Source organism: Coregonus lavaretus (genome assembly GCF_964263955.1).
Source record: "Coregonus lavaretus genome assembly, chromosome: 3".
Taxonomy (NCBI): domain Eukaryota; kingdom Metazoa; phylum Chordata; class Actinopteri; order Salmoniformes; family Salmonidae; genus Coregonus; species Coregonus lavaretus.
Window position 1 is genome coordinate 50,225,300 of NC_139990.1, and position 18,617 is coordinate 50,243,916.

Sequence of the window (18,617 nt, forward strand, 5' to 3'; positions counted from 1 at the left end):
AATGGAAGAAACACAAAATAACTGTCAATCTCCCTCGGCCTGGGGCTCCATGCAAGATCTCACCTCGTGGAGTTGCAATGATCATGTGAACGGTGAGGAATCAGCCCAGAACTACACGGGAGGATCTTATCAATGATCTCAAGGCAGCTGGGACCATAGTCACCAAGAAAACAATTGGTAACACACTACGCCGTGAAGGACTGAAATCCTGCAGCGCCCGCAAGGTCCTCCTGCTCAAGAAAGCACATATACAGGACCGTCTGAAGTTTGCCAATGAACATCCAAAAGATTCAGAGGAGAACTGGGTGAAAGTGTTGTGGTCAGATGAGACCAAAATTGAGCTCTTTGGCATCAACTCAACTCGCCGTGTTTGGAGGAGGAGGAATGCTGCCTATGACCCATCCCCACCGTCAAACATGGAGGTGGAAACATTATGCTTTGGGTGTGTTTTTCTGCTAAGGGGACAAGACAACCTCAGCGCATCAAAGGGACGATGGACGGGGCCATGTACCGTCAAATCTTGGGTGAGAACCTCCTTCCCTCAGCCAGGGCATTGAAAATGGGTCGTGGATGGGTATTCCAGCATGACAATGACCCAAAACACACAGCCAAGGCAACAAAGGAGTGGCTCAAGAAGAAGCACATTAAGGTCCTGGAGTGGCCTAGCCAGTCTCCAGACCTTAATCCCATAGAAAATCTGTGGAGGGAGCTGAAGGTTCAAGTTGCCAAACGTCAGCCTCGAAACCTTAATGACTTGGAGAAGATCTGCAAAGAGGAGTGGGACAAAATCCCTCCTGAGATGTGTGCAAACCTGGTGGCCAACTACAAGAAACGTCTGACCTCTGTGATTGCCAACAAGTACTAAGTCATGTTTTTCAGAGGGGTCAAATACTTATTTCCCTCATTAAAATGCAAATCAATTTATAACATTTGTGACATGCGTCTTTCTGGATTTTGTTGTTGTTATTCTGTCTCTCACTGTTCAAATAAACCTACCATTAAAATTATAGACTGATCATGTCTTTGTCAGTGGGCAAACGTACAAAATCAGCAGGGGATCAAATACTTTTCCCCCTCACTGTATGCATCCACCAGATAGACATTTACTCAGTGTAGTGTTATGCAACTGTACAATGAAGGTAGTAGATTTCATGTTGATGTCATGTAGTAAACAAGCACATAGATTACATAGTAGAGGAGGCAGGCCAGGCAGCAGCTGGGAGGAGGAGGATAACCCCCCCCAGATTACTGAGGCTCAGTCTAATAACGTCTCTCTCTCTCTCACTCTCTCTCTCTCTCTCTCTCTCTCTCTCTCTCTCTCTCACTCTCTCACTCTCTCACTCTCTCTCTCTCTCTCTCTCTCTCTCTCTCTCTCTCTCTCTCTCTCTCTCTCTCTCTCTCTCTCTCAAATGTACAGGCTCTAAATCCGCACCCCATCGAGTCACATCTGCTCCCTCTGTGCTGTAAACTGCTCTCTAGGACAACCCAACATACCAACACCCTCTAACCCAACATACCAACACCCTCTAACCCAACATACCAACACACTCTAACCCAACATACCAACACCCTCTAACCCAACATACCAACACCCTCTAGCCCAACATACCAACACCCTCTAACCCAACATACCAACACCCTCTAACCCAACATACCAACACCCTCTAACCCAACATACCAACACCCTCTAACCCAACATACCAACACCCTCTAGCCCAACATACCAACACCCTCTAACCCAACATACCAACACCCTCTAGCCCAACATACCAACACCCTCTAACCCAACATACCAACACCCTCTAACCCAACATACCAACACCCTCTAACCCAACATACCAACACCCTCTAACCCAACATACCAACACCCTCTAACCCAACATACCAACACCCTCTAACCCAACATACCAACACCCTCTAACCCAACATACCAACACCCTCTAACCCAACATACCAACACACTCTAACCCAACATACCAACACCCTCTAGCCCAACATACCAACACCCTCTAGCCCAACATACCAACACCCTCTAGCCCAACATACCAACACCCTCTAACCCAACATACCAACACCCTCTAGCCCAACATACCAACACCCTCTAACCCAACATACCAACACCCTCTAGCCCAACATACCAACACCCTCTAGCCCAACATACCAACACCCTCTAACCCAACATACCAACATACTCTAACCCAACATACCAACACCCTCTAACCCAACATACCAACACCCTCTAACCCAACATACCAACACCCTCTAACCCAACATACCAACACCCTCTAGCCCAACATACCAACACCCTCTAGCCCAACATACCAACACCCTCTAGCCCAACATACCAACACCCTCTAACCCAACATACCAACACCCTCTAGCCCAACATACCAACACCCTCTAGCCCAACATACCAACACCCTCTAGCCCAACATACCAACACCCTCTAGCCCAACATACCAACACCCTCTAACCCAACATACCAACACCCTCTAACCCAACATACCAACACCCTCTAGCCCAACATACCAACACCCTCTAGCCCAACATACCAACACCCTCTAACCCAACATACCAACACACTCTAACCCAACATACCAACACCCTCTAACCCAACATACCAACACCCTCTAACCCAACATACCAACACCCTCTAGCCCAACATACCAACACCCTCTAACCCAACATACCAACACCCTCTAGCCCAACATACCAACACCCTCTAACCCAACATACCAACACCCTCTAGCCCAACATAACAACACCCTCTAACCCAACATACCAACACCCTCTAACCCAACATACCAACACCCTCTAGCCCAACATACCAACACCCTCTAACCCAACATACCAACACACTCTAGCCCAACATACCAACACCCTCTAACCCAACATACCAACACCCTCTAACCCAACATACCAACACCCTCTAGCCCAACATACCAACACCCTCTAACCCAACATACCAACACCCTCTAACCCAACATACCAACACCCTCTAGCCCAACATACCAACACCCTCTAACCCAACATACCAACACCCTCTAACCCAACATACCAACACCCTCTAGCCCAACATACCAACACCCTCTAACCCAACATACCAACACCCTCTAACCCAACATACCAACACCCTCTAACCCAACATAACAACACACTCCAACCCAACCCAACAACACCCTCTAACCCAACATAACAACACCCTCTAGCCCAACATAACAACACCCTCTAACCCAACATAACAACACACTCCAACCCAACCCAACAACACCCTCTAACCCAACATAACAACACCCTCTAACCCAACATAACAACACCCTCTAACCCAACATAACAACACACTCCAACCCAACATAACAACACCCATGCATACACACGTAACAGAGAACTCAAAAAATATATATTCAAAAGTGTCATTTATTAAAAGATTTTCCTTTTGTATCATCAATGTAAAAAGTACTCACAAGAGTAACACAGAGTGACAGCGGAGTAAGAGTGAGAAAAAGAGAAATAGTGAGAGAGAAGGTAAGTGAGAGAGAGAAAGGGATTAACAGATATGAGGGAGGAGTGTGAGAGAGAGAGAGAGAGAGAGAGAGAGAGAGAGATTAACAGATATGAGGGAGGAGTGTGAGAGAGAGAGAAAGAGATTAACAGATATGAGGGAGGAGTGTGAGAGAGAGAGAAAGGGATTAACAGATATGAGGGAGGAGTGTGAGAGAGAGAGAGAAGGAGATTAACAGATATGAGGGAGGAGTGTGTGAGAGAGAAAGAGATTAACAGATATGAGGGAGGAGTGTGAGAGAGAGAGAGAAAGGGATTAACAGATATGAGGGAGGAGTGTGAGAGAGAGAGAAAGGGATTAACAGATATGAGGGAGGAGTGTGAGAGAGAGAGAAAGGGATTAACAGATATTAGGGAGGAGTGTGTGAGAGAGAGAGCGAGAGAGAGAGAGAGAGAGAGAAAGAAAGAAGGAAGGAAAGAGAAAAGGGCAAGAGAAGAGAGGGGGAAGGATAGAGAGGGGGATGAGGGAGGGAGGAGTAGAGAGGGGGACTACAGCGTCTACTAAGATATAAAAAAGGCAGTTGAAATAAACAAGACATATTATTTCTGACCAATCAGCGATGGTCTCTGCAGTAGAAAACATACATGGAAAAGAGAACACAAAAATCAGTGCAATCAGTTTCTCTGTCAAAAAACAGCTGTATAAAAAACACAAGTAGGTAGAAGTGGCCCTTAACCACAGGCCCAGGGTCAGGTATGTTTTCAACCCCTAATGGTAAAAGTTAGGATTGGGGGTAGGAAAAACCTGATCATAGACCTGTGGTTAAGAGCAATTTATACCTCAAGCATAAAAACATCCCCCAGCCCCAAGTAAAGACGGTAGGTAGGTAACATGGAGGCTACCAGTAATTGTGTGTTCAGTTGTGGCTCTCCTTGGAGAAAGCTATAGGGAGTATGGATGCAACCATATTAACTTGTTTAAGCAGTGCTTTACTGGAAGCTCTGCATATAAACAGTTTATTAAGCATCAGTCAACTCTTTGTAAACCATGTATCATGTACCCCAGTTATTTCCTCTGTAGCTCAGTTGGTAGAGCATGGCGCTTGCAACGCCAGGGTAGTGTGTTTGATTCCCGGGACCACCCATACATAAAATGTATGCACGCATGACTGTAAGTCGCTTTGGATAAAAGTGTCTGCTAAATGGCATATATTATTATTATTTATTAGTAAATACATGTGTATTAATTATTTGTTATGAGGAATATATCAATCATGTTTCTTTCAGGTTTATTTTAGACAGTTATGTATAGCAGCATGATGATGGTGCAAAATAAATATTCATACTGTCTCCCTTTTAGCTTTGATCCTCACGTTTTTCAAGTTTGAGGAGCACCAAGAAGCACACAGGAGATAGCAAGCACAGCTCATATCCTCCAGTCAGACCAACCTAAATAATGAACTATAGAATACACCCCAAAGAAGAGGCAACTGTTAATCTAAAAACGTAAATAAATTAGCCACTGTTCATAAAAGACTATGACGTATATGTATAGAATACTGTTGTGTTGTACACATGACCACTGCACTGGTTGCAGTAGAGGTTGCCTTGCTGTTGTGGGATCTGTAGGCAGCTAGTTTTGCCCAACAGACCCCTGGAAGCCAGATAAGAGATTGAAGACAGGAATTAGGCGTTGTGTACTGTGTTATTCGACTAATTGTGTACTGTGCTATTAAGAAAGACAAGCAAACAATCAAAATGTAGAAAATGATTTGAAAGAATAAAATGCTTTGTTTTTTGTACACATCCTATTTGGTAAAGGCACAGTAGTCCAAAAGTCCAATCATCCCCCCAAAATGTGTCCCATCATAGCAGTAAAAACCACAAACAAACTGTTGTACAGCAACTTTCCCAAGAGCATCCCAAAGCCATCGGTCAACCAATCACAAGTTCACAGACAGAGAAACACAGCTGCCAATTAATAAATAAAGGTAATAAATAAATGCAGCGTTGTCAAGTCAACATGTCTGTCTGACTGTGAGTGAGCTCTTCTCTCAGGATGATATTTAGAGTCTCTCACTGAGCCATTTAAAGGATTAAGTTGTCCCTAGAAGCTGATCTAAGGTCTGCTTGGTATTCTATCCTCTACCGGTTAGGCCATTGAAATTTGATTGACTGTTTAACGGATGCCCCACTTCACATTTCTCCACACAGAATAAAACCCAGTTGTGTTTCATTAGTTTCAGTCATTATCGATCTTCACCCAAAACACCTCGTATCCGTCCTCACAAACAGATTGTGTCATGTTGGTGGATTGACATTGAATAGATTCTAAACCCCTTTAGACTTCAGTAGAGGTCATTGCCACGTCCTCTTAGATGTTATTCAGCTCTAGAGGTCATTCAGTAGTCTAATGGCATCTGACTAGTTGGATCATTCCTCACTTCTATCCGTAATGCCTCTATCTATTGAACTGTCTGTCTGCTGTTATTCACTGGAAGCATCATCTCTGAGGAGTAAGACATAAAATATTGGTTCCGTTCATTCCAGGAATATAACTATCCTTAATCCCCAAATCTTATCCCACCTGTCCTCCTAACCATCTTCACCTCGTCACCTCTAACCTCCTTGCCTCCACCCACCTGAAACCCAAATATCACTAAGCCAACAGCATTTCGATTACGTTTGCATAGTGGCATTTTCCTTTTCTTAAGTGGAGTAAGAGAGTATACCATTCGGTCAATCAGAGATCCAATATTCTATGAACAAGGGTTGGGCTTTAAGAGGTGTTTACCAACCTTCCAGATCTACAACCACTATTTGTGCAAAAAAAATCAGATTGCTATGGAACTGTGATTATGATTTGATTCACAAGGACACATTCTGTCCTCATGTAGCAATAACTGTAGTCCCTCAGATATCGTTCGCATTAATGGTCCTAATTGCATTTAGGTAGTTGCAAAAGGTCCATCATTAAGGAAACACGTCAAATCACCTAAGCACCTGAAACCATGGCTGCAGTCCAAATTCAAAGTATATAGCCCTCGGCCCTAAACCCTCAGCCCTTGAATGACGTTTTACATCGTCACATCCGAGTGTACCTTAAATGTCCCTTGCCTAAGCGAGGGAGAGTGATGATCAGAGAGGCAACGTCCTTAGTGGAAATCTTGAAGTTGAACTTAAAAACAACGAACCTAAAGCTATTAATGTACCTAGCAAGCTAACGTAGCTAGCTAGCTACAGTTACCCATAGCTGGCTAGCTACAGTTACCCATAGCTGGCTAGCTAGCTTTATAGTTTGGTCATTTATTCCAATACATTTCAGAGTTCCCAAAAATATGTTTATGAAGCTAGCTACGTTTTGGGCCTCTGTAGCTCAATTGGTAGAGCATGGCGCTTGTAACGCCAGGGTAGTGGGTTCGATCCCCGGGACCACCCATACGTAAAAATGTATGCATACATGACTGTAAGTCGCTTTGGATAAAAGCGTCTGCTAAATGGCATATTATATTATTATATATTTTTATAGGCTCCTCACTACTATTTTTTAGCAAGCTAGCATCATAATTCTGTCTGACAGGCCGAAAATGCAGCCGTGTTGATTAAATGTGACACTTCGCGGCCACTGGAGTATGACACTTGACTACAGTTTGCATTGAATTGTGGGTCATATCAACCCCACAAGTTCTTCACTCGCTCCCTTGAGCTAAATCGAGTGCCGAGGGGGCAATGTTAGTGAATTGGACCTCCACTTAAGATGGCAATCAAACTGCATCCGGTTTCGAAGGGGATTCCCCCAAGGGAAAATGGCTAGTGCAAGGGCTGAGGGGTTCAAAAAATAAAGTGTTTGGACTGCAGCCCATTTCCACCACCCTGACTCTCCCTATCACTGCAGCTTTAGCATGTTGACGTAGTCACACTAGTCTGCTGGTCGGAGCGTGCTCAGTGCATCAGGTCTATAAAGGGGCGGGGTTAACCCTGCTCTTACGCTCCACCCTTTTTAAAGGCTTTGTCGTGATTGAATGAGCCTGGCCCCGCCCCTGACAGGTCTTTAAGGTATTTTTCCCAGTCTTCCCGGCAACAGGCTGGCTTTGGCACCCGATTGGCTGCTGCTGGCTTTGGAGGTTGTTGAAAGGTGTGGTGGAAGAGATTACGCTGTCCTGCATGGCTGGACTGCCCCTGGTGGTGGGAGGTGGTATGACAGGCAGCAGCTGTTTCCCCTTCCTTGGTTTCCAGGGGGAAAGGATGGGTGCTATGAGGACCGAGGTGGGACCGGGCTCAGAACAGAGACCCGCTTTGTTGCTCGATGACTCTCCCTCTCCGCTCTCCTCATCTTCCTTTCTCTCATTCTCCTGGTCGCTGGTGGGGTCCTGGGGGTGTGGGGGTACCCCTGAAGCTGCCGAGGGGACGTCTCCCCCCTCCTTCCCCCTCTCCTCTCCTCCACCGGCGTTAAGCCTCTTAAAGAGTACAGGAGGAGGGGTGTCAGAGTCTGTGTCTGACCAACTCAGTCTGCGCTTCTGGAGAGAGACAGAGATAATGTTTTCAGCCACAACTTGTTATCAACATATTATTGTGTGTGCGCGCGTGCATGTTTGTGTGTTCTCACCTTGACAGGGATGTGTGACTGGTCTCTGTGCTTGTGTGGGGGGGTGCTGCATGGGGTGTCCCGGAGTGAGAGGTGAGGGGGGGAGAGGGTAGGGGCAGTAGGTGGGGCCAAGGGGGACACCTGTGGAAACCACATCTTCAGCATCGTCTCCACCTGGAGAAGAGTGTTCATATACTTCTCCCTACGGAGGTGGAGAGAGAGGGGAAGGAGGGGATGGAGAGTTAGAGAGAGGAGGATTATAAGGTTTAGAAAACAACCATTCTAAGAATAGCATAGACATTAACATTCCTGGTCTCATCTAACGTTACTAAACACAGATCCAGACTAAATACAGTTCTCTCTATAAACATTCAAACTGGACTTCTTATTATGAAAGTTATATTTTTCTGCTGTTGTGACAGAATGCTGAAACTGAGTAGTGCAGGGTTGAGTCCAGTAAGCACATAAACAGGTGTGTGTGTGTGGTCTTACCCGATGTTGGGTCTCCGTAAGATCCCTACGATCCTCTGGATGCGGTCCATGGCTGCGCTCTGCTGGAAACTACTCAGACCTGTCAATCAAATACATAATCCTCCAGTCAACATTCACACTATAACTGTCAGACACACTCCAGACACACACCAATATGCCTACAGATGAAAACTACAGACACAGTAGCTGCAGACTAGATCAATACAGACTAGATCAATACAGACTAGAATATTACAGACTAGATCAATACAGGCTGGCTCAATACAGGCTGCAGCATCACACACCACTGTAGGAGAATGGTGCTTACCACGGTCAAATCGTCCCCCCTTCAGTCCATTCAGCAGCTCCAGTAAGGGCCTGACAAACCCCTGCAGCTCAGCACACTGAGAGAGAGAGAGAGAGAGAGAGAGAGAGAGAGAGAGAGAGAGAGAGAGAGAGAGAGAGAGAGAGAGAGAGAGAGAGAGAGAGAGAGAGAGAGAGAGAGAGAGAGAGAGAGAGAGAGAGAGAGAGAGAGAGAGAGAGAGAGAGAGAGAGAGAGAGTTAATGGGGTACAGTACTGTGGTCAAACTGTCTCTGAAGTTGGTTCAGTCTCAACATCTGAAGGAAGACAAGTTATGTATCCCTGTCTTCCATCCCAATCCCTCTATCTCTCTCTGACATTCACCTTCTGGGCAAAGAGCAGGTCTCCCTCTGTCTTCTCTCTCTCCGTCTCGCTTGTTCTCTCTCTCTCAGCTGTGACCCTGGGGTGACCTCCAGTAACCTCTGACCCCCGTGACTCATCCTCCTCACGGTCGGTGAAGCCGTCACACGCCCACTGGGACTCGGGACTGTCTGCCCCGGCACTCCCGTCGCTCCTGACCATGCCCCCAGTGCTGAGGATGATGGAGGGCGAGCGTTCGGACAGGAAGACGTCGGTGTCATCCTCCGCCTGCTCAGAGTGGCTGAACAGGTAGCTGTCACTGGAGCTCAGCGAATCAACGGAGGGCTGGGAGGAAGTGCTCCCCTGCGATTGCATCACTGTGGGTTTGGAGAGAGAGGGGGAAAGGGGGGAGAGGAGAGAGAGCAGGGGGGAGAGGGGTAAGGAGAGAGAGGATTTAGAAGAACAGCCAAGTAACAAAATGTGCCCTCTATGACAACAGCCAAATGACATTGTATATTCAACTGAGAGAATGAAAAATACAACCCATATTTATGTTTATTTATTTTCCCTTTTGTACTTTTAACTCTTTGCATATAATATGACATTTGAAATGCCTTTATTCTTTTTGAACTTTTGTGAGTGTAATGTTTACTGCAAAACATTTTTTGGGGGTTATTTCACTTTTGTTTATTATCTATTTCACTTGCTTTGGCAATGTAAACGTATTTTCCCCATGCCAATAAAGCCCCTTAAATTGAAATTGAATTGAAAGAGGAAGAGGGACATTGCTGTGGAAATTGCTATAGGGGAGACATTTCTTTTAAATCCTACAACCCAAAAATAATAACACCAATTCAAAATGGTGGGTCTACCAGTGGCCTAGTTTAACATGATGTAGAGCGCGACTGGGGGTATGCAGTAGGCACACAATGGCAGTGCATGTCTGGCTCCCATTGAGGAGAGAGGAGATGGGGAAAGAGAGAGTGAAACGTGAGGGGAAGGGTGCGAGTAGAATAAGCAGTAGTAGAATCCAATAAGGCAGGCTGGGTCTCTCTCTCTCTGCCTCTCTCTCTCCACTGCTCTGGGGTTCTCTCTCTCTCACCCTCCCCTCTGTCTCGCTCTTTCTCTCCATCCCCCTCACTCTGATTCACTCACTATACCACCCCCCTTCTCTCAGTTTTTCTGTATGCCTCCCATCTCTTCCTCTCTTTTTCTACCCTCTAACCCCTCCTCTTTGTGTGCTTTCTGCTGTAGACAGTCCTCCTCTCTCCTTTCCTTCCTCTCTAACCTTCTCTCTCTCAATTCAATTTCAATTTCAATTTAAGGGCTTTATTGGCATGGAAACGTATGTTAACATTGCCAAAGCAAGTGAAGTAGATAGTAAACAAAAGTGAAATAAACAATAAATCTCTCTCTCTCTTTAATCTGGGAGTCCCTGTTGGTTCGTGACCTCAGACTACACTAAGAGGGGTAACGTGAGCCCACTAGTATCTCCACACACAAAGTCTAACGCCCACCACCTAAAAATACACCCTTTCTATCTACACCTTTTCTATCTACACACACATACAGTTTACCCCCCCCCCCCCCACCCCCCCCCCCCCCCCCCCCCCCACGCCACGCACATTCTGCTAGAAAGTAAACCCTCTGTGATAATAGTTCCTCTGCAATGTACACACACACACAGACTTCACTGTTTAATAGCCTGTTACAGAAGTTGTGATTTTTACAAGAAAGGGACCACAGTACACTTGGGTAACATAATTGTAACAATCCTAAAAAACGATTATAACAGTTTGATTATAACTCTGGTATAACTGTTTCCTGGATAGACTTTGTGGGAATGTATAGATGAATGACTGGATGCATGCCAATATTATGTAATACAAAGACCTAACATGGACCAATGGATCAACCACTGAATCATATGAGCCAAAACTGATACACTCCTCCTGCCATTCCGTAGCTTTTATTTTTCAGTGTGTTTGTGTGTGTGTCTGTGTCTGTGTCTGTGTTGGTCCAGCCCCGTGCAGGTATGTAGGCTGCAGGGGAATTTCACTGTGTCTCAGGTGGTGTGTGTGTGTGTATGTGTGTGTGTGTGTGTGTGTGTGTGTGTGTGTGTGTGTGTGTGTGTGTGTGTGTGTGTGCGAACACTGACAAATGTAATATATGATGTTAAAGTCTGACGTTGACAAAGGTCCAGCAATTGTTTCATGCTTTTAGAATGAACGCTAGCCTACAGCTCTATAACACTGTAATACATCAACCAACAACGATGTAACAAATTAGGAGTAGCCTAGCCTACACCAAACACAACGAACGTAATTAAGGAAACATTGTATCATGTCTCTGGAATAGCCTATCACAGTCAATTCTGGTAACCCGCGCAGGAATGTAGCAATGTAACATTTTAAAGAGGACACTCACCTGGAATATTGCAACAAAATAACAGCAGTAGAGCCGCCCACGGTTGCCAGAGCGGCTTTGATAACGTCTATCTCCGTAGCCTACTTGCCGATATTTGTCTCAGAGTCGTTGGAACATCAGGTCAGCAATCTACTTCCTCTCACGTTCGCCGGACCTCTTTGCTAGTTATTTCTATCTCCACGGTTTACGAGCGTCAACATGTGCACGGATACACGTGCCCACATTTGTTCGTGCCCTATTGGTTGGTCGTCTGAAGATACAAACTCCATTGGTGGAACCATGCAGCCAGTGATTTCTTTACTGCCTGCTGATTGGTGGGTCCGCGCGGTACTCAAAGCCCTGCCCATACATGTGGAGCTCGTGGTCAGGGCTGAGTGGGTAGTCTACTCGTGCCTCAGTCTACTACGGCTGAGCGGTGTAAACACACGCGCAGGCTTGAACCCCCACCCCAACATTTTAGGCCTATAGAGTTATTATAATAAATGCCTAAAATAAAAAAAAGTTATACTGTATAAAATATTTAGGATAGAGGCGTAGGCCAATAGGATGACTATTTTGTACCAGATGGTCTAGTCCTAAATGCTATATTAGGCAGGCCTATAACTCTGAGTAAACGGGTTGGCCATCGGTTCTCTCATGGACATGGGAAGCGCGCACGTGAATACGCGGCACCAAGCAAGGTCACCTCTCACATGGGGTCTGGAATATAGTTCTGTTCTCATCGTTCTGATCTAGAGAAACACAAAACCAGTCATTATCAACGTGTGAAATAGGCTACCTCAGGAACAGAGAGGAGAACAAAGATCATATTGACACAGTTATTATGGGCTGCCGCAGCCTGTAGAATCTATGCCAGTATGTTTTTTTGTGGATGTGGCTGTTCATGTTGTTTTGTACTGTATCATGTTAATGTTAGGCAATAATCGTTTTCAATAAAGCAGAAATGTGAAGATGTGTTTTCAATAAAGAGATGTGTGGACAGATAACACAAAGTTCCCAACGATACGAATATTCTCTTCACTCACTGTATGTTTTATGGTAAAATAGTAAACACTTTTGGATTTGATATGGTCTTCTAGGCATGGAAAGCCAATACAGTCACAGAGGCATATAGCATAAGGTGCTTAGGGACCTAAAGCTTTCCATCCCCCAATACATACAGCTAAACATGAACCCAACGACCCTCCTCTTCACCATGCAACACACATAGGCTCGCTCGCACACACACACACACACACACACACACACTTGTGTATTTGTGTATTTTATTCCTCATGATTTTTAATTATATATTTTTAACTCTGCATTGTTGGGAAGGACTTGTAAGCAACCATTTCACGGTAAAGTCTACACCCGTCGTATTCGGCACATGTGACAAATACAATTTGATTTGATTGATTTGACACACACACACACATACACACACAGACCATACCACACCATACCACACACACACACAGAATAATAATGTATAGGCTACTCTTTATTTAATAAAGACATTAATTGCTTTGATGTGAAACAAGAACTAATTTCAGATTTTCTGGGGTTTTCTGGGTGTGTATACAGTGTATAGCATATAGTATATGTAGTGTGAGGATACTTCCTCCCCCATACATCCAGCTCACTGTGAACTCAGCAACACTCCACTTCAACATGCGACATACACAACCTGGTCATTTCCCATTCACTGGCCCTGTTGGCGAAAACCTGTCCATCGATATTATCTACCATCATATCGCTCTAAAAATGTGTTTTTAACACAAAGTATTTAAATCGTACAGCAACGTATAAGCTACTTTTAATTTAATAATATCTTAATTGTTTTGATGTGAAACAGGAATCACTTTCAGATTTGCTGGTGTTTTTCTGGGGTGTACAGTATACATAGCATATATGTAGCGTGAGGTACTCAGGGATGCCAGGCTTTCCATCCCCCATACATCCAGCTTACTATGAACCCAACCACCCTCCTCTTCAACATGCAACACACACACACACACACACAACCTGGCCATTCATCAGTGTCCTACAAAACTTGTCCATCAACATTATATATCATTTTTCAACTGCTCCACAAATTTCTTGTTAAAAAACTATCGTTTTGGCACGACGGTTAGGACATCTACTTTGTGCATGACACAAGTAATTTTTCCAATAATTGTTTACAGACAGATTATTTCACTTATAATTCACTGTATCACTATTCCAGTGGGTCAGACGTTTATATACACTAAGTTGACTGTGCCTTTAAACAGCTTGGAAAATTCCAGAAAATGATGTCATGGCTTTAGAAGCTTCTGATAGGCTAATTGACATCATTTGAGTCAATTAGAGGTGTACCTGTGGATGTATTTCAAGGCCTACCTTCAAACTCAGTGCCTCTTTGCTTGACATCATGGGAAAATCAGAAGAAATCAGCCAAGACCTCAGAAAAAAAATTGTAGACCTCCACAAGTCTGGTTCATCCTTGGGAGCAATTTCCAAACGCCTGAAGGTACCACGTTCATCTGTACAAACAATAGTACGCAAGTATAAACACCATGGGACCACGCAGCCGTCATACCGCTCAGGAAGTAGACGCATTCTGTCTCCTAGAGATGAACGTACTTTGGTGCGAAAAGTGCAAATCAATCCCAGAACAACAGCAAAGGACCTTGTGAAGATGCTGGAGGAAACAGGTACAAAAGTATATATATACACAGTAAAACAAGTCCTATATCGACATAACCTGAAAGGCCGCTCAGCCAGGAAAAAGCCACTGCTCCAAAACCGCCATAAAAAAGCCAGACTACGGTTTGCAACTGCACATGGGGACAAAGATCGTACTTTTTGGAAAATGTCCTTTGGTCTGATGAAACAAAAATAGAACTGTTTGGCCATAATGACCATCGTTATGTTTGGAGGAAAAAGGGGGACGCTTGCAAGCAGAAGAACACCATCCCAACCGTGAAGCACGGGGGTGGCAGCATCATGCTGTGGGGGTGCTTTGCTGCAGGAGGGACTGGGGCACTTCACAAAATAGATGGCATCATGAGGAAGGAAAATTATGTGGATATATTGAAGCAACATCTCAAGACATCAGTCAGGAAGTTAAAGCTTGGTCGCAAATGGGTCTTCCAAATGGACAATGACCCCAAGCATACTTCCAAAGTTGTGTCAAAATGGCTTAAGGACAACAAAGTCAAGGTATTGGAGTGGCCATCATAAAGCCCTGACCTCAATCCTATAGAAACTTTGTGGGCAGAACTGAAAAAGCGTGTGCGAGCAAAGAAGCCTACAAACCTGACTCAGTTACACCAGCTCTGTCAGGAGGAATGGGCCAAAATTCACCCAATTTATTGTGGGAAGCTTGGTCAAACAATTTAAAGGCAATGCTACCAAATACTAATTGAGTGTATGTAAACTTCTGACCCACTGGGAATGTGATGAAAGAAATAAAAGCTGAAATAAATAATTTTCTCCACTATTATTCTGACATTTCACATTATTAAAATAAAGTGGTGATCCTAACTGACCTAAGACAGGGAATTTTTACTAGTTTTAAATGTCAGTGAAAAACTGAGTTTAAATGTATTTGGCTAAGGTGTATGTAAACCTTCGACTTCAACTGTACAAGCCATCATCATATTTGTCCAAACCTGTTTAATTAGACTTTTCTTACTATGTGGTTCACATCACCATATACTAGTCCTTTATTATGGTGGGTTATTGGGTGTGTATATATAGGCTAACGTGAGGTCCTAAGTCGATACAAGGGCTTTCCTCCCCCATACATTCCAAGGCAGAATGAACTCAGTGATCCTCCCCTTCACTGGGTTCACTGGTGCTGACCACCCACTACCTCTCCCTCTCCCTCTTCCTCTCCCTCTTCCTCTTCCTCTTCCTCTTCCTCTTCCTCTTCCTCTTCCTCTTCCTCTCCCTCTCCCTCTCCCTCTCCCTCTCCCTCTCCCTCTTCCTCTTCCTCTTCCTCTTCCTCTTCCTCTTCCTCTCCCTCTCCCTCTCTCTCTCTCTCTCTCTCTCTCTCTCTCTCTCTCTCTCTCTCTCTTTTAATTCAATTCAAAGGGCTTTATTGGCATGGGAAACATATGTTTACATTGCCAAAGCAAGTGAAATAGATAATAAACAAAAGTTAAATAAACAATATAAAATTAACGGTAAACATTACACTCACAAAAGTTCCCAAGGAATAGAGACATTTCGAATGTCATATTAAGACTATATACAGTGTTGTAACAGTGTGCAAATAAAGTACAAAAAGGAAAATCTCTCTCTCTCATCATCCTTCTCTCCCCATCCCCCTCTCTCCCCATCCCCCTCTCCACCCTTCCCCCATCTCTAGGGTCTGTGTGTTTTCCGGCATTCTCAACCAGGGGCAGTGAGTTCCTATAGGCTCTATAGACCTTGAGCCGGGGCCTTGCTAGCTGCTGATGACTGATTGTGTGAAAGCTCAATAACATAGTAGACAGAGGAGTTACGGTAGTGTTTCTTGGTTAAATGTTCTTTGGCTGGATGCTAAGCCAGAAACAGTGATCAGTGATATCAGCTCAGTCAATATGAAAATCTTAGATATAATCTAATCTTTTTCTATTTTGGGATGACTGGGTGGCTGACAGTGGGGAGAAAGCCAGGATCAAAGATGACAGGACAACTGGTTGAGTGACAGGTGCTCTCACTGTGATATAAATGAGAGTTCCAGTGTAGTAAAGCTGTAGTTGGTGTAAGTAAAGGGTTGTGTAGGCCTATAGAATGTGTAGCAATGGTGTAAGTCATGGAGTAGAGTACAGGTATGGGTGTAATACAAGTTGACTGTGACTCATAGGAACTAACATATGCCAGAGGGTCAGAGCTTAAGAAGGAAACTAGAAAGACTGGAACATAGAAAACTTCCTTGGTTAGAAAAGGCTGAGACGCCATGAGTGTAGAACGTTGATGCACGTAGGTGTCACATTTTGGGTGCGATGAGTTTACGTCCATTGTTGACAGTTGTAAAAGGTCTGGCTAAAGGATATGTGTGGTAAAGGTGTGGTGGGTGTCTGTAGGTAGGACTAGAGGCCAGGTCAATGAGGGCAGTGGCAGCTCAGACGCCATCACAGTAAACTGATAAACCTGAAGGGTACTACAAAGCAGAATCAATTAGTTAGCCAGCTAACTTTGATAAATAGCCAGAAATTACTGTTGATTTTCTGGTTAATTAAGAAAGCTAAACTTAGATATGTGTTCTTTGTTGTTTAGTCATTTCGACCATGCCCATTTCAAGCTTATCTTTCAAAAAAATGTAAAAGTTATTTCAAAATATTTAGATAAGTTAGCTGGCTAATATCTTGATTCTGCTTTGTAGTATACCCCTTTGAGGAAAGCTATACAGAAGGGCTATGTAAACAGCAAACCCTGAATACACTCTCTCCTCTCCTTCCCTCTGTTCTCTCTCTAACCCAGTTTAACAGTGCTGTATCAGGCTCCTACTAGACAGCCAAGCCAGAGGACTAGAGGGGGACATCAGACACTAACTAGCCTTCTCTCTCTCTCCAGGCGATGTGTTCTCACGTGGTCTGCACCTGGCACCTGCACACTGTTTGGCTGGGGGAGATCACATTCCATAACAACAGTCAGGCAAGCATAAGAACACACAGGAATGTATCTTTTTATTTTTATTTTATTTCACCTTTATTTAACCAGGTAAGCCAGTTGAGAACAAGTTCTCATTTACAACTGCGACCTGGCCAAGATAAAGCACAGCAGTGTGATAAAAACAACAACACAGAGTTACATATGGGGTAAAAAAACATCAAGTAAAAAAAAACAAAAAAAAAACAGAAAATATATATACAGTGTGTGCAAATGTAGCAAGTTATGGAGGTAAGGCAATAAATAGGCTATAGTGCAAAATAATTACAATTAGTATTAACACTGGAATGCTAGATGTGCAAGAGATTATGTGCAAACTGGGGTGCAAAATAGCAAAATAAATAACAATATAGGGATGAGGTAGTTGGGTGGGCTAATTTCAGATGGGCTGTGTACAGGTGCAGTGATCGGTAAGGTGCTCTGACAACTGATGCTTAAAGTTAGTATATCTATTTCGTCTCTGTCTGTCTGTCTGTCTATCTAGCTAGCTGTGTTCTGATGATATGATGACGACGGCAGGAATAAACTAATGGAGGGCAAATACACACTGCTGATCGGGAAACGTGTCGCTCTGTAGACTTGCTGGGTTTTAAGTTCCTCGCGCACATGAACAAGAGGCGCTCAAGCAGAGATTTGTGAATGAAACCCAGAAGCCACGCCACCCTTACATGTGTAACCAATGGTTTAGGGATAAATGCATTCGCCACGCCCCCTACGATGTTGCCGGGACAATATTTATTTATTTATTTTTTATTTTATGTCATTTAGCAATTAGGGTTAAGCGCCTTGCTCAAGGGCACATCGACAGATTTTTCACCTAGTCGGCTCGGGGATTAGAACCTGCGACCTTTCGGTTACTGGCACAACGCTCTTAACCACTAAGCTACCTGCCGCCCCAATAGAAAGCTGTTAAGAGGTCATGGTAATTGCATAATATTATTCAACGCTTGCACGTTTGAACGAACAACTGCGAACGAACAACTGCACCGTGCTGAAAGAGAAAGAGGAGGAGAGGATGTAGGTTATTATTAATGGGCGTAGTAAAAAGATTACCGTTGATACGAGAGATGAAAAGTCATAGGCTTTAGCTCTAGGCCTAGTTTTTAAATTTACGCCTACCAAGACAACACATGAACATAACAGAAAACGTCCAAATATTTTGGTGGTCCAGGCATTCACATGAGCCCCAAACCATCGTACATATCTCACCACAACAGACTAGCGGTCAGCATTATATATAGCAATATGCTAGCCATATTCAGTGGTTTTATGGAAATAATATCTCCCCAAAAATATAATATAGAAATAGCAGACATTTAAAATATATATATATATATATATATATAT

The 18,617-nt window shown here is 44.0% G+C and overlaps 1 protein-coding gene across 1 annotated transcript; it reads right to left on the minus strand.

Annotated features, from left to right (window-relative positions):
* Positions 1-4,562: 4,562 nt before the first annotated feature.
* LOC311115778 (uncharacterized protein) lies at positions 4,563-11,729 on the minus strand. The gene is made up of 6 exons (XM_084157339.1): positions 11,646-11,729; positions 9,243-9,595; positions 8,886-8,961; positions 8,579-8,657; positions 8,108-8,288; positions 4,563-8,018 (listed from the first exon to the last, which is right to left on the minus strand). Exons 2-6 carry the CDS (start codon positions 9,591-9,593, stop codon positions 7,458-7,460), a joined length of 1,248 nt encoding a protein of 415 aa, XP_084013465.1. The 5' UTR covers positions 9,594-9,595; positions 11,646-11,729; the 3' UTR covers positions 4,563-7,457.
* Between the last annotated feature and the right edge of the window lie 6,888 nt (positions 11,730-18,617).

Bases quoted from the DNA above. Each gene is read 5' to 3' on its own strand.
- LOC311115778 (XM_084157339.1), bottom strand. From the start codon at position 9,593: ATGCAATCGCAGGGGAGCACTTCCTCCCAGCCCTCCGTTGATTCGCTG. The intron at 8,962-9,242 runs GTGAATGTCAGA...TCTCTCTCTCAG, and splicing joins ACCTGCTCTTTGCCCAGAAG to TGTGCTGAGCTGCAGGGGTT. The intron at 8,658-8,885 runs GTAAGCACCATT...TTTGATTGACAG, and splicing joins GGGGGGACGATTTGACCGTG to GTCTGAGTAGTTTCCAGCAG.